This window comes from Bos indicus x Bos taurus, chromosome 26, assembly GCF_003369695.1.
Source record: "Bos indicus x Bos taurus breed Angus x Brahman F1 hybrid chromosome 26, Bos_hybrid_MaternalHap_v2.0, whole genome shotgun sequence".
Lineage (NCBI taxonomy): Eukaryota > Metazoa > Chordata > Mammalia > Artiodactyla > Bovidae > Bos > Bos indicus x Bos taurus.
In genome coordinates this window covers 33,547,990-33,566,548 of record NC_040101.1, presented here as the reverse complement: position 1 = coordinate 33,566,548, position 18,559 = coordinate 33,547,990, and the positions used below count along the sequence as shown (strand labels likewise).

General features: G+C 44.7%; 2 protein-coding genes across 3 annotated transcripts in view; both read right to left on the bottom strand.

Moving 5' to 3' along the window:
• The window catches only part of TM9SF3 (transmembrane 9 superfamily member 3), a 60,991-nt gene extending 59,002 nt beyond the window's left edge, over nt 1–1,989 (bottom strand). Inside the window, exon 1 of the mRNA XM_027528577.1 lies at nt 1,692–1,989. Coding sequence (XP_027384378.1) covers nt 1,692–1,787 — 96 coding nt within the window. The 5' untranslated portion in view covers nt 1,788–1,989. The remainder of the gene's footprint in view (nt 1–1,691) is intronic.
• A 3,814-nt stretch (nt 1,990–5,803) lies between these two features.
• Nucleotides 5,804–18,559, bottom strand: part of PIK3AP1 (phosphoinositide-3-kinase adaptor protein 1) — a 123,332-nt gene continuing 110,576 nt past the window's right edge. For both annotated transcript variants that reach the window (XM_027528516.1, XM_027528518.1), the window contains 2 exons: nt 17,356–17,474; nt 5,804–9,720 (listed from right to left, as the gene is read on the bottom strand). In XM_027528516.1, coding sequence (XP_027384317.1) covers nt 9,663–9,720; nt 17,356–17,474 — 177 coding nt within the window. In that variant the 3' untranslated portion in view covers nt 5,804–9,662. The remainder of the gene's footprint in view (nt 9,721–17,355; nt 17,475–18,559) is intronic.

Below are 18,559 nucleotides of genomic sequence, written 5' to 3'. Positions count from 1 at the left end.
CCTGATAGCTCAGTTGGTAAAGAATGTGCCTGCAAAGCAGGAGACCCCAGTTCCATTCCTGGGGCGGGAAGATCCAATGGAGGATAGGCTACCCACTCCAGTGTTCTTGGGCTTCCTTTATGGCTCAGCTGGTAAAGAATCCGCCTGCAATGCGGGAGACTTGGGTTCGATTCCTGTGTTGGGAAGATCCCCTGGAGAAGGGAAAGACTACCCACTCCAGTATTCTGTTCTGGAGAATTCCATGGACCGTATAATTTCCACGAGGTCGCAGAGAGTCCGACAAGACTGAGCGACTTTCACTTTAAAAAAGTAAACTACTACTCTTAAGCTTATATGCCTGTACGGTGGAACTAAAGAGACAATTCCGAGTTTTACATGGTAACTTTTCCAAAGTGCCCAAAAAAACTGGAAAAATATTAGTACTCATTGGCCAAAAGAATGCCCATTGGAAATGAACACTTCTTACTCTTTGAGACAAGTTTTTAAACTATTTAACCTGGGAATAAAACTATCTTAAGGTGAAAAGTCACAAATACAGTACAAAAATGTCACCGAGCCCAGGACTTAAAAAATATACAGATAAGAAGTTGCTGTGACTCAAGTCGCTGCACCTGAAAGCTTAGAACTCGTGTTTACTAAATGAAGAGCACAGCTAACCTACAGACTTTTCTGGCCGTTTCATTTCCTCACTTGTCAGAAATGACAGAAGACTTTCAGATTTAGTACTACACAACCTCTGATGCAAAGTCGTATCATGAGTTAAGGTCTAAAAACACAAACTACTCACACTCACCCTCTAAATTACATGACTTTACTGCTCTGCTCACATCTACCATTCAGAAAGTCACTGAATTACATTCCTAAGTGAAAGTCACAAGAGAAGTCGTTAATATCCAAGTTTTGATGTGGAAAATGCCAATTAAACAAACAGTCGGTCAATTTTAGGCTAAATGCAAAAACGGACTGTTCCCAGCAAGACAAGAGGGCCGGGCAACTTAAGACTCCGCACAATCAGAAGCTGCCCTAGACCACTGGGACGCGAGCCTCATCTCGGGGCCACAAGAGGTGAGGAGAAAGTTACAAGGCCTCCAAGGCGGATGCGGGTGGCTGAGGGCCTGTACACGTGTAAAGTGCTCTTCACCTCAAGTTTATCAAGGTTGTCCCCACGCCAGGGTTAGATTCCGGTTTGGGCAGGAGGGGGAAATAAATGCCGGTGAGCACCATTAAGTGGTGGATATTTCCTGGTTAGTGTATGACGAGTAATAGGTGGTGCATCCATCTTCCGCCGTGTCGTAGCCCCCCAGCAGCACGGGCGCAGCTCCCTTCCCTGGGGGACACCAGCCCCGAGACTGGCTGCCTGCGGCCCTCAATGCCGCGGCCAAGTAAGCCCCGACCCTCAGACTCCGCTTCTTTCCCGGCTCCCGTGGCCCCTGGACCCAGAGGTTCGGCGCCATTAGGTCCGGGTTGGGGAAATGAGGCCCAGGCACTCGAGAGTGGAGTCCTGTCCCGGGAACACACGGAAATGCCTCCTCCCCGCTCCCGGGGTTCCTGCTCCGCCAGGCCCAACCGGAAGGCGGCCGCGGGGCTCGGCCGGGCAGCCGGGCCGTCCAGGCCGCGGCAGGCCTGCCGAGGCGGCGGGCCGGGGGGAACGGGCGGAGGCGGCCGCGCCGGCAGGGAGCGCTTCTTCTCACCGTGTGCTCGTGCTCGTCCGCCCGGGCCCGGGGCAGCAGCAGCAGCAACAGCGCGGCGGCCGCCGCCACGCCGGGAGCGCCCGGCAGCGGCCTCATCCTCCGCGCTCCCACCGGACCGGCGCCGGCCCACCGACTCCTCCTCCGCCGCCGCCTCCGCCGCGGCCGATTCGCATCCACGGGGCGCGGACAGACGCACGGGGCCCGGGCCCAGCCGCTGGCTCCTCCGCGCCGCCGCCGTCACCGCCCGCTCCGGAGCCTCCCCCGCCCCCCGCGCCTCCCTGCCTCTTCCTCTGACTCAGCCACGTCATCCGGCCACCCCGGCACACGCCGGAAGTGCCTCGCGACGCGGGGCCGCAACCGCCGCCGGCCGCCCCGCCCGGGAGGCGCGAGTCCGTGGCCGCTGAGGGCCGCCCGAGGGTCCGGCGGGTCCGCCCGCCGGCTCCTAAGGTCGGCGGCACGCATACTGGCCCCGGCCTCGCGCCCCTTGCGGCTGCCTGGCCCTCAGCGCAGGGCCGAAGCTGCCTCCGTTCAAGTTGTGCGACCTGGGTCAAAACGCTTAACTGTACCTGGCCTCATTTTCCTCGGCTGTGAAGTGGGGTAATAGTCTGACCTGCCCCCTCTCGGTTGCGGGTCAGATCAAATAACTCTCACAGGAGTTCGTCTCCCACCGAGAATGAATCACCAGCTCCATAACCGTCTTTAAGAGAGGTTGCTAAACTGGTGCCAGGTTGGATGAGTGTCATAAAATCCCTGAATATTTATTGAACCTCTACTATTCAATCTTTTTACAATTCTCGTTGGTTTGTTGAATCTCCCGTCCACAGATAGAAACACCTCTTAAAATCAGCTTCTTTCCTAAGCAGAAATCCTGTTCACTGACATGTACTAGAACAGTGTCAAGCCCATTGTGGAAACTCAAAAGTTATTTGTCAAATATATAAACATCTGGACCCTGGAGTCGAGTTGTGTCTATCAGCCATCAGCAGTCAACAAGTTCTAGAATTTGTTATCTTAGAAGTATCTAAAGAATTTATTTTTCCTCTCCCCTCCTAGTAACAGCCAGTCGTCTACACCTCACTCACCATGTATTGCAACAACCTCCTAACAGGATTCTTATTACCGGTCGTCCTTACCTATTTATGCTCCCCAACAGGTACCAGAGTGATTCTTCTACGAAGAAAGCTAACTATATTACTGCCTTGCTTAAAATACTCCTGGTACATTGTCTACATAAATCAAGAAATCACAGCTAATGTTTTCATCTGCCAGGCACTGTTGTGAGCACTTCACATGTATTGATTCAATCCTTAGGCAACAGGCACTGTATGTTCATTTTACAGAAATGGTAACAGAAGCACGGAAGGGTTAAGTGGTTACTGAAGGACTTGATCCAAGCATCTGGCTTCAGAATCAGTCTTGTTTTTAATATTTTTATTTATTTATTATTTGGCTGTATTCGGTCTTCATTGTGGCACTTGGGTTTTTTATTTGCAGCATATGAACACTTAGTTGTGGCACGTGGAATTTAATTCCTCCACCAGGGATCTAACCCGGGCCCCCTGCATTGGGAGTGTGGAGTCTTAGCCACTGAACCACCAAGAAAGCCCCAGAATCAGTATTTCTTACTACTAATGGACTGCCATCCATACAATCATTTTAAGAAATGAAGTAGACTTGTATATGCTGGCATGGAATGATAGCCAAGAGACAATTTTAAGTGAAAAAAATTTGCAAATATAGACTCTAATTCCATTTTGAATGGTATTAGTCTAACCACAGAAAATAATCTGAAAGATTATGACTCAAACCATTAACAGAGTACGTGACTGCCAATATTTGAGTGTTTTACACAATGGGTATGTGCTATATGTGTAATTAGAAAAAAAATTCCTTCCTAAAGGATAATCCTATTAGCATGCAACTGCAGAATCAGTTCCCAATTTATCTCCTCAACTTTACCTCGCACTGATCTCTGCTCAGGCTACATCCCTATATTTCCCAAATACACCAGATTCTTTTATACCTCTGTACCTTTGCTCTTGATTTTTTCTTTTTTTTTTGGAGTATAGTTGATTTACAATGATATATTAGTTTTTGCTGTACAGCAAAGTGAATCTGTTGTATATACACACTCATCCACTCTTTTTTAGATTCTTCAATGTTCCCTTTGCCTAGAATGGAAATGAATGGACAACCTTTGTTTACTCATTTTCCTGGCCTAAATGAATGACCTCTTCAGTGAAACCTTGCATGATGCCCTCAGGAAGTTAAGTATCCCTTCTTCAGGATTCCAGCTGCATTTATGTCAGAATTACCATAGTCTCATTTCCTCTTCTGTACTGCATTCTGACCCTTTTTGATGGCAGCCACTGCCTTTTTGACCCTTTTTGATGGCAGCTGTTGGGGCAGTGCTTGTCACATCACAGACATTCAATAACTATTTACTGAAGACATCCATAAGTGAAAAGTCAAATAGCATAGAAGGATTTAAAGACCACTTTCCAAATAGTCTAAGAGGCATCACAAAGGCAGTACCTGATTAATTGCTGAATGAATCATACACCAGTAATTGCAATAGAAGTCAGAGGAGGTGTCTTATCCATCTTTATATATCCCTTAGAGCACCTAGCACTGTGACTTGCTCATAGCGTAAGCTCAGTGAATGCTCCGTGAATGAATAATCACAGCTCTTGAATCAAGTGATGATGGGCAATTGAAGAATAAGCAGTGTAAGTGCTGAATTAAGATGGATGAGTAGTTTCTTGCTTAACATCCATCACCAGCCTCCACGGATTTGAGGCATTAAGCATTTGCTCCATATTGTCAGGAGCACTAGGTTGGCAATTGCTTGAGGGTGGAGAGAACACAGGGCTTCCCTGGTTGCTCAGACTGTAAAAAAAAATCTGCCCAATAATGCAGGAGACTCAGGTTCAATCTCTGGGTCAGGAAGATCCCCTGGAGAAGGAAATGGCAGCCCACTCCAGTATTCTTGCCTGGAGAATTCCATGGACAGAGGAGCCTGGCGGGCTACAGTCCATGGGGGTCACAAAGGGTCGGACACGAGTGAGTGAGGGAGGACACAAGAAAAAGTATTCATTTGGGGAGTGTAGACTTAGAACTAGGAAACATTACATACATAACAGACAACAGGCATAGCAGTGTACAAAAAAGGAATTGTGCAAAATGTGACCAACAGTGCAAATGTGCAAAAGGCAATATGAACAATGAGCAAGAAGAGAAAAGCAGACCCTGTTTTGGCAGCATATTTGGGCAAGTTTAATGAGGGAAAGAGCATATAGGGCCATTAATGCAAGGAATATTTATTGGACACCTGTTATGTGCCAGGAACTCTGGTAGGTAACAAGGAAATGATAAATAGCTTTAGGTGATAAAAGTCTGATAACGAGTAGGCTTGGGAAGAAAGAATAGGAGATAAAGTAACTAATTAGAGGAAAAGGAATATGGCTTCAAAGGTTCTTGGAGCCTGATGACTTCAAGGCTCAAAACTCATTAGTACTGGGCTTCCCTGGTGGCCCAGTGGTTAAGAATCTGCCTTGCAACGCACTGGACACCAGTTCGATCCCTGGTTTGGGAAGATCCCACATGCCACAGGGCAACTAAGCCCACGCACCACGTAATTATCAAGCCTGCGCTCTGGAGCCTGCAAGCCGCAGCTACTGAAGCCATGTGCCTAGAGCCTGTGCTCTCCAACCAGAGAAGCCGCCACAATGAGTAAGTCTACACACAGTAACTAGAGAGTATCCCCCACTCTCCACAGCTAGAAAAGGCCCATGCAGAGCAACAAAGACCCAAACAAAACACACCAAAAAATAAATAAATATATTAAAAAAAATCATTAGTACCCAAGGGCACCATCAAAATCAGGGTTGTTCTGCCGAACTGGGGAGTGAAAAACATTGATTAGTCTTATTTCATCAGTTTCTTCATCTAGATTAATGACCTCCTTCCCTGACACCAAAAAGATTGAGGGGGAAATGCCAGTGAAAGGCAACCCCTCCAAAATGGTTGTAAAACCTTTTTGTGGTAGTTCTAATAAGACTCAATACGACTCATTTAGTTAAGGAGTTTATAACTACCGAATGATCCAGAAAACCAGTTTCAATCTTTTATTTTTGGTAAACATGACCATCAAAAGTTTGGTCTATAGATGACAAAATATCTTGTGATTTCCATCCTCAGCTACCTTTTCTTTGAAATTCTATTTCTTCTTTCTACTGTGTTATGTTTGTCTTGCTAGTAATCTACTTTTCTATTGCTATTTATCACCTTCTGCCTCTACCTTTTCTGTTCTAGCTGAAATGTTCTAGATACCGAGGAACTTTAAAATTGTTTTGAATTCTTTCTTTAGGAAGCAAGCACTTAAAACATTTGGTTCTTAGACCAAAGAACAACTAAGGCTATTATAAGTTATAATATTATAAGTTGTATTATGATACAACTAAGTTCCCATTTTACTGTTTCTCACACATTTCTTTTAACTAATCTGTCATACCAATGATAGAGGGCATGGAACAGGAGCTGCCACATAATAAGACCCCTTGCTAACTAGGTGGTCACTCCAGTATGGTTGTCTCCTTCCTTCTTCAGAATGAGTGATTCCTCACCCCTAGCCTTAGTCCTAAACTTACAGAGTTGAAGGGACTTAGGTTATTACTAAACACAAAACATTTTATTTTACAGATGATGGGTAGTCAAGGTGGGTGAATTCATCAAGTCAGCAGCAGTCCAAAATAAAATCATTTTCCTGACTTCCAAGCCAATGTTCTTTCCCTTCATCATGCTAACTCTTACTGCATGGCTAGCTAAGACATTTTAAATGGGCTTTGGCAGGCTAGCCAGGGAACCCACGATTTATTACAGTTTCTATGAGAAAACTAATTCTGAGTTGTGCTCAGAATTCAGAATACATCTTTCAACCTCCTACTCATCCTCTCACCACTCTGGTGAACATAGTATCTGGCCACAGGAATGAATGGAGAAGACCGTTTTTAATTCTTAATAACTTATTATACTTGGAAATGAATAGAACACAATTTGTTTATCAAACCAAAGCAAATATTTATACAGTCAGAGTCCTCAAAATTGAGGATCGATTTTTAGGATGAATCTTCTAGAGATATCCAAATTAGCTACTTGTCTTTCTTAGAAATAAATCCATTACTAATGCTTCTTCAGCCAACCAGTTGCAAATCCACACAGTATGCTTTGAAAGACAAGCATAGAAAACCAACTTACTTCCTGGAGCAAATGGGAGAGGGATTTACTTCCTGGAGCAAATGGGAGAGGGATCTAAAAATCCCAGTAGGGTGGACTAGGATCCCTGTTTTTTAATAACAAAGAAAGACAAAAGGAGGGGGAAAGAGCAGGTAACTTAGCTTGATGTGAAAAATATTCATTTAAGTCATTTACATACTATTGCTTTACCTAATTATGGCAAAGCCTTAGGGATTATTCACATCATTAAATATGTCAAGTTAAATGATTTGATTGTAGTACAAACCTCCTGTTTAGAGTCTCTCAGTATTCATACTTTGTTGCTCATACAGTTGGGTTATCTGCTCACAGGTTTTGACACAAGATGAAGGAACAGTGCTGGACTGGGAACTGGAGGACAATGTGCCTGCACAGTCAGAAAGGCAAAGGCAATGGCAGTGAGTATGACTAACAGCTTCACTGTCTATTGAGCCAGTTTGTAAAATCTTGGGGAAGGAGAGGCATCATGTAGGGAACTTTTTCACTGTCTCTTTGGATTACCTAGTTACAATTTAGTTTCTGATTCTCATTGTACTTAAATTGTGTTACGTACTGTAGTCCTAAAAATGTATACTAAGGTTGAGTGTGTGGAAATTGAGTAAATTTAAATTATAATGAGTGGTTCTGTTTCTGGAGAATGAAAAATTTCGCCCCATCATTTAGAGATATTCCTTGATAACATGGTCCCCATGCTTCATACAAATTTTTCATTTTCTTCTTTTACACACAATCATTTTGGATGTTCAATGAACACTCAATGAGGATTTAAGACTTGCCATTTTTGACTTGGTACTCCTGATCCTTTCAGCCCACATCCCAAGCGTACCATATTTATGAAACCCAGATTTCTCATAAGTACTTTCAATTTTATGTTTTCCACTTATTTTCCTACAAGAATAAAATGCCATAAAATATTCCAATATTGCACAGTGATGTGCATTCAAAGATGGTAACACCATTGGCTAGCAGTAGGTTTTGCCATGTTACTGATCTAAATGTTTATTTATCAAAGAATCTTAAAAAAAAATTAAATTTGGCATCCAAAAGGAGGATTAGAGGCATTAAATATTTTTAAAAGTATAGCTTTATCAAATCAAGCATGCTTAAAATAGAGACTGTCTGTGAATAAGAGGAATACAGTCTTGTACTTCTTGTTCTCCTTTTATCTCATATTTCCTTATTTCTCCCAGATAAGTGACAAGGAGAGTAAAGGGACCATTCCAAAACAGCTACTGTGTGCCAGGAATTGTGGTAGGTAATTTGCACAAATACTCTCTTCAAGGCCAGTGCCAATAGTGTATTTTATGTCAGGAAAAAAAAGCAGAAAAACAAAAACCCAAGATCCCAGAAGCTATTAACTTCACTCAATCATTGTTTGCTGAACTGAGGAATTCAACTGAAAAAGAACCATTCATCATTAGAAAAGGACTCAATAAAACTGTACTTAAATGGATCTTTAATAGTATAGTTTTTATATATTTGTGTGGGATGGAGAATAATTTCATGGAGAACTATCAGAGTTCTGATAATTTTTAAAGAAATGGGTCTGACATTAATTTTACTGTATATTTAAGCATCAAATTAAAGACATGTGTTTTCAAGGTAGATTTATGTGCTAGGAACTCAAAATTAATGATATACCTAAGGCTCTACATTCTCTGCACAGATTTCCCAAACCTGGTGTTATTAACAAGTGTATAGTAAAACAGAGGACTATTTCTATTTTAAGTTCTTCCTTCTTCTTCTGACCCCTCAGCAGAGTGAAATTCAAGGATCCCCCCTGTCTCTTATGGCCAGAACTAAGATCTATAAAGGATGCAGAGCAATAAGTAGGGTCCCTGGCATGCCAAGCTTCTGGTTCCCAACCATTTTTAGATGTTCCTTGGCAAGCATACTGAATTATAAATGCCCCAAATACTTGATAATTCCATACCTGGGAGATATGGAAAAAGGAAACTTCTAGAAGGTCAATAGTCACTGAACACATTTCTACATCTGGGCGTCTTTTGAGGGAGAGAGCTTGGCCATTTGGATATGGGAAGTGTGATGACCTGGAATCAGCAGGTCCAGATTCTAGACCCACCTCTTCCTCTAACCAACTGAGTACTCTTGGCTCCAGGCTTCAGTGAAATTAGATTTTCCTTCTATCTAAAAGGAGTTAGAATTAATCCCTCTGTAAAGTCCTTTTGAGTTTGCTGTATGTGACCAGCCCTGGCATTTAAACACACTCCTGAAGCTACAGAAAAGCTGAAGAATCATTTAAAAATTAGGATATACCTTCTTGCTTGAATACTGTAAGTTTTAAATCATAACCACAGAAGTTAGATTGGACTAGCAAATAAGTAAGACCTAATATAAGTGCATTTCTGTAAAATCACTTGTACATTTCTGATCAATCTTTTCAGGCTCCTGACATGCCAAATTAGTCCAGTTCCAATTAAGTCATCATCCTCTTGGCAAACGAGGATATGGATCAATAGATGATGGTGAATGAAGTTCTTAGTTTTTTGATTCTTTGTGCCTTAATAATATCTTCTTCAAGGTAAGCCCAAACCAGCAGGGCCGCAGCAATATCAGTGATGAGAGTGGGTCTTAAGGTCAGCAGTCAGGCCATAAAACTCAACATGAAGACATCATTAACAGGCTGAAAACTGCAAGTCTCAAAGTCCAAAAGGAGGTAGCCTTTAGGAGGTGGAATCAGCGGCCTCTGGGTGGAACAGGTGGAGGAGGATGGAAAGTCTCCCTGGTCGGAGGCCTGAAATGGAAGACAAAGCAATTATGATCAAACAGATTTGATGAACTACTTCTTAGGAATCCATGATATGTTGCAAACTTGGTATACTATGGTATACTATGCAAAGGACACATCCTTCAATTAATAAAACTGGAGAGACATACGGACCTTTCAGTGGCATACATGCTAATCTGTGGATTGCAATCCTAGCCAACATTAGAATCACTCCAGGTGGGGGGCTTTGAGAAATACCAGTTCCCAGGCTCAATCCCAGACCTATTCCATCATAATCTCTGGAGGATAAGGCTCAAGCATGACAACATGTAAATAGTGTTCCTCCTTCAACCAGTTGTATTAACCATGTGGTTTATTTTGTGAAGCTTTGACATCCAGGTCCTGGCTGATCCTGGAAGGCCTGCCCCTCTGAGGGGGCTAATTCCTCTAAATAGCCTGCAGTTAGCACACATTTCACACGCAAACTAACCAATCCAGAGTCCATATCCCAATCACCTCCAGCACCAGGACTCTCAAAGTCCAGGCCTCTATCCACCCGCACTAATCACCCCAGGACCAGGTGTTGGGCAACTGGAGACAGCCCCTGAGCCCCAAAGCCTGCAGAAATTACTCAAACTGCTGCTGCTGCTGCTAAGCCCGACTCTGTGCGATCCCATAGACGGCAGCCCACCAGGCTCCCCCGTCCCTGGGATTCTCCAGGCAAGAACACTGGAGTGGGTTGCCAAATCTGCCTAGCCTGCCTCACTGGTTCCTTCCTGCAGAACCCACAAGAAAAGTTCCTGCCCCTCTTTCTGCCCTACCTGCCCTTTCTTCTGCCTAAACCTGGGGCTCTCCTGGGTGTCCCACCCCAGCATAATGTGCCCGCCTCCTCTTGAGATCTAGGAGTATAACAAACCACCTATTCAATGGTAGTTGTCTCCTGATATGCTGACCTTGCCACACCTAAATAATAATAAAATCTATATTTTAAAACTCCAGTGATTCAAATATGCAGCCAGGCAGCAGACACACTGCAGTAGGGAGATCCTTGAGAGAGGACTTAAGAATTTCTGAAGTCAGCTTCTCACAACTACTTCTACTTGGGATCACTCAGTGTTGTCTCAACTCCACGTCCGCTTTCCTAGAAGCCTCCCTCCACATTGCCTAGATGGTTTTTGAACAGTGCTAAATGACACTCCAGATAGACCTGGGGGAATATATTTACAACAGGTTCAACAATCGAGATGGTATTTCCATATGTGTGCTGTAAAACCAATATTTAATTCTCTTGGAAGTAAGTCAATAAGTCAAGAAAGAGCGCTTTGTCAAGTGCTGTAATTGAACTGTGCTACCCTGGAACTACATACTTGATTGAATGAATCGATGAGTAAATATTTATTAAATGTCTCTTGAATGCAAGTTTTGCATAGGTCAAGGAAACAATAAAGGAGTTGGGAAAAGACGGGCCATCTCAGAAGGCAGAGAGGGAGGCAGAAGTAGAAAAGAATAACAACAGATATCCTCAAGAGGTCCTACAGCACCTGGGCGTAGATGGTTTTGTGTGATTGTCTCTTTATCCAGAGAAAACAGACAGTCTCCTTCCATTGTCCCAACCGGCCCTATGAACCATGAGCTTAGAGGAGAAAGCTGAAGAACCCTCAGGTGTTACCAGTCATCACCTAAATGAGCTAAGGCTGGCTTGATGGTTTCCTTCCTTCCTCTCAACAAACATGTATCTACTGTGCATTAACCTCTGGTGTGGGGTATAACAGTAAGTAAAGTGGGCATTGATCCCACCCTTAAAGTGCTGAGACTATAATGGATGAGACAGACAATAGGGAAAGTCAGTGCACTGTACTGAATGTTTTGTTAGGGGACGTTCGTAACCTATGAACACATGGCAGAGGCATTCATGCGCACATCTGAAGGACAAGTTCAACAAGTTCAAACTTTTCTGTTTCTCATCTGCCAGAGAGAAGTAAAGATGCCCACACTGGAGTAATGTGTGCCGCCTGGAGATGACAGGTGGAAGATGGAGAGCACTTTCTGGCTTAGAGTAGGCACTCAAGAGGTAAAGCTAATAATTTTATTATTTGTGGTGAAAGACCTGTTCTTAGACCTTTTCCCCAATAATGCCCCAGGAGTCTTACATTTTACCTTCCATCACAAAGAGAGGCACGATTCCCTCCTGGTCACTCTTCCTCTGTTGACCCACTCTGCAATTGAGCAGGTCTGTAAGCAAACCTGGAGAAGGAAATGGCAACCCACTCCAGTACTCCTGCCTGGAGAGTTCTGTGGACAGAGGAGCCTGGTGGGCTGCTGTCCACGGGGTCGCCCAGAGTCAGACACGACTGAAGTGACTTAGCATGTATGCATGCATTGGAGAAGGAAATGGCAATCCACTCCAGTATTCTTGCCTGGAGAATCCCCGGGACAGAGGAGTCTGGTGGGCTGCTGTCTATGGGGTCACACAGAGTCAGACACGACTGAAGCAACTTAGCAGCAGCAAACAAACCATCTCCATATTTCTTTCTGGTGAACAGCCCAGCTAAAGATTGGAAGCCCTGTCTTTGGGAATGGATTTGTGATTATACACATATCAAAACCACAGAAGTAAAATGTATCAAATCAGAATTGAGGGGTGGTCTGTGGGGAAACGGCCTCCAAGGACACTGAGAAGCTGGAGTTGGACACAGGATTGGCCAGTCCAGAGACCTGGGCACTGGCTGCTTTCTCCTCTGTGCTGAGGAGATAACTTTGGTTCAAGAACCCAGCAATCCTAATGTTGGTTAACATTGTTTTAAAGCAGGTCTGTTATTTAGACAGTATGCTTTTGTATGATCACAACATTGTTAAAAAATATTTTTAAACTTCCCTATTAGTAAATAGTCTCAGGTCCAAGTCCCCTTACTCTCTGACCACTCCCCCTGCTCCTGCCTAGGGATTCCACAGATATCTTTACAAGTGAAAGTCGCTCAGTTGTGCTTGACTCTTTGCAACCCCAGGGACTATACAGTCCACGGAATTCTCCAGGCCAGAATATTGGAGTGGGTAGTCTTTCCCTTCCACAGGGTATCTTCCCAACCCGGGGATTGAACCCAGGTCTCTCACATTGCAGGCAGATTCTTTACCAGCTGAGCCACCAGGGAAGTCCAAGCAGCTAAAAGGTTAACTCTTGGTACTCCAGGAGGCCTTCAGAAATATGCTCTGATTTGTCAGTACCTAGGCTGTGCCTTAAAGGGGAGTGCACAGATTGTTGTCCTGAGCTCATTGTGCTCAGTCGTGTCTGACTCTTTGCAACTGCATGGACTATAGCCTACCAGGCTCCTCTGTCCATGGAATTTTCTAGGCAAGAATACTGGAGTGGGTTGCCATTTCCCTCTCCAGGGGATCTTCCCCACCCGGGGATCGAACCTGCAACTCTTGCTTCTCCTGCACTGGCAGGAGGACTTTTTACCACCGCACCACCTGGGAAGCCCATAGTGATTGGCTAAATCACTAGGAAACAGCAAAACGTATTCAAAAACAAAGGGGCAATGTCTCAGCAAGATACTGGCTCTTTCTTCCTCTACTGGCAGGACTTTATACCTATGAAGAATGTGACACTGTCAGCTGCCCACTCTGTGGGAGCTGCAAGGGAAACGCCACACAAGGATATAATGCATCTGCTCCTGTTCATGTCACCATCTGCCTTCCCTAACTTTGAAGTCTGTTGGGAACTTACAGCCTGTGGGAATGTGAAGCTTCTTTCTTCTGATGTGTAACCCACCTGCACTGCGGTACATGACTTGATGGCTAGCTGTCAACCCAATCTGTATCAATCTATCATCTGCCCATTCACTTACTTGCATGATAAATATTTGCTAAGTTCCTAGCATGTGCCCCACACTGAGTTAACTCCATATTGCACTGGGGAGAGTAGAAAAAACTTTAAAAATCAAAACAGTCTTTATCATTTTGAGGTTTACCATCTACTTGGCGAGATAGATATGCAAACAAGGGCCACCATGTGGAGTGAGTTATAATAGAGGTATTTGGGGAACACAGAAAGTTCACGCTACAGAGGAACATCAGGGGAGGCTTCAAAGAAGAGGTGAAGTCTTGACAGAGTCCTAAAGGATGTGTAGGAATCTTCTAAGCAGAGATTGGAAAGGAGTAGGAAGACAGCATTCTAGGCAAAAGGAACATATTGGGCAAAGACTGTACAAAATGGCACAGCTCACTAGGAATGCTTAAGGGGTGAAACATCAATGAATACAGGAGAGAGATGGGACTTAGGGCTACAGCATGCTAAAAAATACAGAAATAAATGCAAGGCTTTTATGCCAGGAAGTGACATCATCAGCTATTTCTGTTCTAGTAAGTGCACTCTTGTGCAATGTGGAGGAGGGACTGACTGGAGGCAGGGAGGTAAATGCAGGGATGAACTTAGGCATGGGCAGATGGAGAGGAGGGGGTGGATCTGAGAGCTGCAAGGGCAGCAGAATGAACAGAGCCTGGGGGGCTGCAAAGGAGCAAGAATGGAGGCTGCCTCCGGGGTTAGGGACTTGCGGAAGAAAGAAAATAGTGTCTTGTCTCTGGCTGGGAAGTCATGAGAAGAAGGCAGTTCAGGGCAGAGGAAGGCAGGTGGGATGATGAGTTCAATGAGATCGTGAGTGCGGAAACTGAGCTCATCATCCCACCTGCCTTCCTCTGCCCCGAACTGCCTTCTTCTCATGACTTCCAGCCAGAAAAGCCCAACATTCAGAAAACTAAGATATGGCATCCGGTCCCATCACTTCATGGCAAATAGATGGGGAAACAGTGGCTGACTTTATTTTTCTGGGCTCCAAAATCACTGGGGATGGTGACTGCAGCCATGAAATTAAAAGACTCTTGCTCCTTGGAAAGAAAGTTATGACCAACCTAGACAGCATATTAAAAAGCAGAGACATTACTTTGCCAACAAAGGTCCATCTAGTCAAGGCTATGGTTTTTCCAGTAGTCAGGTATGAATGTGAGAGTTGGACTATAAAGAAAGCTGAGCACCGAAGAATTGATGCTTTTGAACTGTGGTGTTGGAGAAGACTCTTGAGAGTCCCTTGGACTGCAAGGAGATCCAACCAGTCCATCCTAAAGGAGATCAGTCCTGGGTGTTCATTGGAGGGACTGATGTTGAAACTGAAACTCCAATACTTTGGCCACCTGATGCGAAGAGCTGACTCATTTGAAAAGACCCTGATGCTGGGAAAGATTGAGGGCCGGAGGAGAAGGGGACAACAGAGGATGAGACGGTTGGATGGCATCACTGACACAATGGACACAATAGACTCCGGGAGTTGGTGATGGACAGGGAGGCCTGGCATGCTGCAGTTCAGGGGGTCACAAAGAGTCGGACACGACTGAGTGACTCAACTGAACTGAACTTGAGATCTCTGGGACCCCTGGTGAGGTCCCCAGTGAAGAGCAGGAAATAGAAGGCCCAGGTAGAGACAGAGATGGACTTAGAGCTGACAGTTCAAGCTCTGGGGACAGCATGAAGAGTGAGGAGAGGCAGGGACCAGGACTGGAGAGAGTGATGAGTGGGATGTGCTGTTTGGGGAAGGGAAGTTCAGGAGAACATAAAGGGGGAAGAGTTGTGCCAGTTCCCAGATCTGGAAGTGAAGTGGAGAATGTCCAGTTAGCCTCCCGTCTTATCCATCAGTGGGTCAAGCATTCAGGACAAAGGCCCATGTTATTCGTCGCTCAAACATCTCCTCATTTAATTATGAACATTATATACAGTTTCAGAACAATTGCATCTTTTCCAATCTTCACACCAAAAATGCACCCAAACCTTTTTTCTATCAATTACAGATTTCTTTGTAAACACCATTTCTTTAGTCAAATGTATTTTCCTCCTTTTTCTCTCCCCATCTTTATCACAACATGCTTCCGGAATCTCCCAAACAATTCAACTGCCATCTCTCTTTACACATTAAATGCATCCCTGTTTCCAGTCTTTAATTTCTGGAATCCACTTCCCTGGTTGTTCTCTCTCCTGCAGACAAACTTCCACAGAGTCTTTGAAGCTCTGCATTCAAGACTGACATTCTTTTTAATCTTGGAACAATTAGATAACTCCCTCCTTTACCTTCAAGAACAAAAGGTCTTAGATCTTCTCCCATGATGCCTGGACCTCCTTGGACAGGTAAAACACAATGACTAAACGACTGGACCCTGGAGTCAGGCACACCTAGGTTTATCACACAGATAAAGTCTCCATCCAGTCTCAAGCCCCAGTTTCTACCTCTGCAAAATGGGATAACTCTAAATATCTACCACTTGAAGTTGTGGAGAGAATTAAATGAGTTAAGGCATTTAGTGAGTTTACCAGAATACCCAGCACATAGTAAGTGCCAATAAATACAAGCATTTATTACCATAACTGCTCTCCATAAACATCCCTCCCCAATCACCAACTATATATAATTTTCAAGTAACAGAACATAATGCAAATTCAGCAGACAGGACTAGATTATCACTAAAGTTCCTTCTAGGGCTAATGCTCTAATATGTGACCTCTAGTCTACAACAGGGAAACATGTTTGGTGAGTGTAAAGCATTTTGGGACTGTGGGAGGTTTTCGTAGCAAGTGTCAGTAGGTGAATGTTGCCAGGAACACACAGAAAAGTGGTAACAGCAAAGACAGAAATGGAGAGATCCTCAGTGCAGAGTCAGCTGCTCTTTCCAGAGAAACATAAGAAAAACCTCCCTGTGGCACTTTCTCAACAAATTTCACTGATGAGGTTTATTTGAGTTAAAAGATTCAAAATGTAAAAAAAACAAAAAACAAAAAAACAACCCTAGTTAATCACCCCTTGCCCACACACTGTATTTTAGACATCAAAGAATTAAACTCCTAAGACAAGCCTAGGCTTTTATTCCCAAAGCTTCCTTTCTGCCTTAGCAGACAGTTACACAAGCTAGCTTTGACCACCTTTTCAGTGGTTCCACAAGACCTCAGAAAGGTTCCTGCCAGGAGCCAGAACACACACCAAAGCCCCATAAGTCAGTCACATTCTTTTGTCTAATGCCCAGCCCCCAATCTCCATAGGCTCATCCTTCTGTATAAGAATCATACAGGCAGTTGTGCTCTTATTTAGGGCCAGAAACTCAATCCTTACAACTCTGTGAGGAAGTCCATTTACCATCTCCATTTATTGGACACAGAAATAAAGTCTCATGAAAGTTAAACAATTCATCCATGTACACAATAGGCTGCCAGGGTATTCCCAGGTGGTGTTTCCGCACTACCACACCATCCTGTCTCTCATCTGCATTTCATCCCCAAGTCCTTCTTGTCTCCTGGTCCTCCAGAAGCACTGTCCCCACAATACAACCAGGGAATTAATTATTCGGGAGTTGAGTTCTAGCCAAACAGATTACAAAAAAATATGCAAAATGTTGACCTTTCCCAGTGTATTTCACTGACAAAATACTGAATTTGTTACTTAGAGTCTGCAACTGAATAAAGCATCACTTAAGTGAATGAAGAGTCCACGTTGAAATGTGTCCAAAGTATGCATTTCAGTGAGTTTAGCTCTGTACTCACTCTTGGGTCACCTTAGATGTCCCCAGACCCTACTCTGCCCTGAGACGCAACAAGCAAGGAAAACAATGTTCTGTCAGCTTCCTTGTTACCTCTGTGAGGCGGCTCGCGGTGGCACCCTGGGGGGCCTCTCAAGGGGCACGGTGGGCATGCTGTCCACTTGTAGAGGGCCTGGACTACGACTCCTGGTAACCTCGGGAGCTTCATTATCCTACAGCAAAAAAAAAAAAGATGAGAGAGAAGGCTGAAAATGACATTAAGCAGCAACACAGCGGGACAGAGCCATCCCACAAGCTCCTTGGCTCTCCCCAGGCTTTGGTGGAAGATTACTCACTGACTGAAAATCAATAACCCAGCAACACGGGGGGCAGTTTTCCACTGACTCTGACAACCAGAGTCACTGAAGAGACGATGGGACCTGAGTTACTGACATTATTAGTGACCTGAGCTCTCGTTCCTTGCTGCTCAGCGTGATTTGTGGGCCACCAACAGCGAGCACCACCTGGCAGCTTATGAGAACCACAGGGTTTCAGGCCCCTCCTCACACCTGCATTTTCACAAGATCCTAGGTGATCCTTATGCATAGTAAAGTTTGAGGAGCATTGCTCTAGGGGAACCAGGTAGGGCTGGAGAAATTTTCTTTTTAAGCAGAAGTCCCTTTGGGGGACTGTGATTGGTCCTCCGTCACAGGACAATACAAGCTGTGCACTGGTGGGTGGCCCACCCTAGGACCCTACCTCAGGGAGTCTCCCAGGTTGGCAGTGACTCGTGTGACCCCCACCCGTGGAGAAGCAGAAAAGCATGGTGAGAGAAAAAGCAGACACCCACAGGAAAAAGGAGACCAGAGAGTGTGTGGCCTGGGGGCGGTGGTGGGGGGACACAAACCACCAGCCCCAGCTCTGCATGCCTGCCGCTCCTGACCCAGGCCCAGAAGGGTGACCGCCACCCCTGGATTCCCAGATACTCACCCAGTTCCCTCTCTCAGACAACCCTTTTGGTTTAACCCTCTCCCTCCTTCCTTCCCTCCCTCCCTTCCTTTCTTCTCCTCTTTTTATTGATGGGAAATTAATATAACATAAAGCGATCATTTTAAAGTGAACAATCAGTGCCATTCAGTACGTTCACAATATCGTGCAACCACCATTTCCGTCTAGTCCCAGAAATTTTCCCGACACCCCCTAAAGGAAACACTATCCCTTAGGCAGTTTCTCCCCATTTTCCCTATCCCCAGCCCTGGTAACCACCAGCCTTCTATCTCGATGGATCTACCTATTCTGGACGTCTCAAATAAATGAA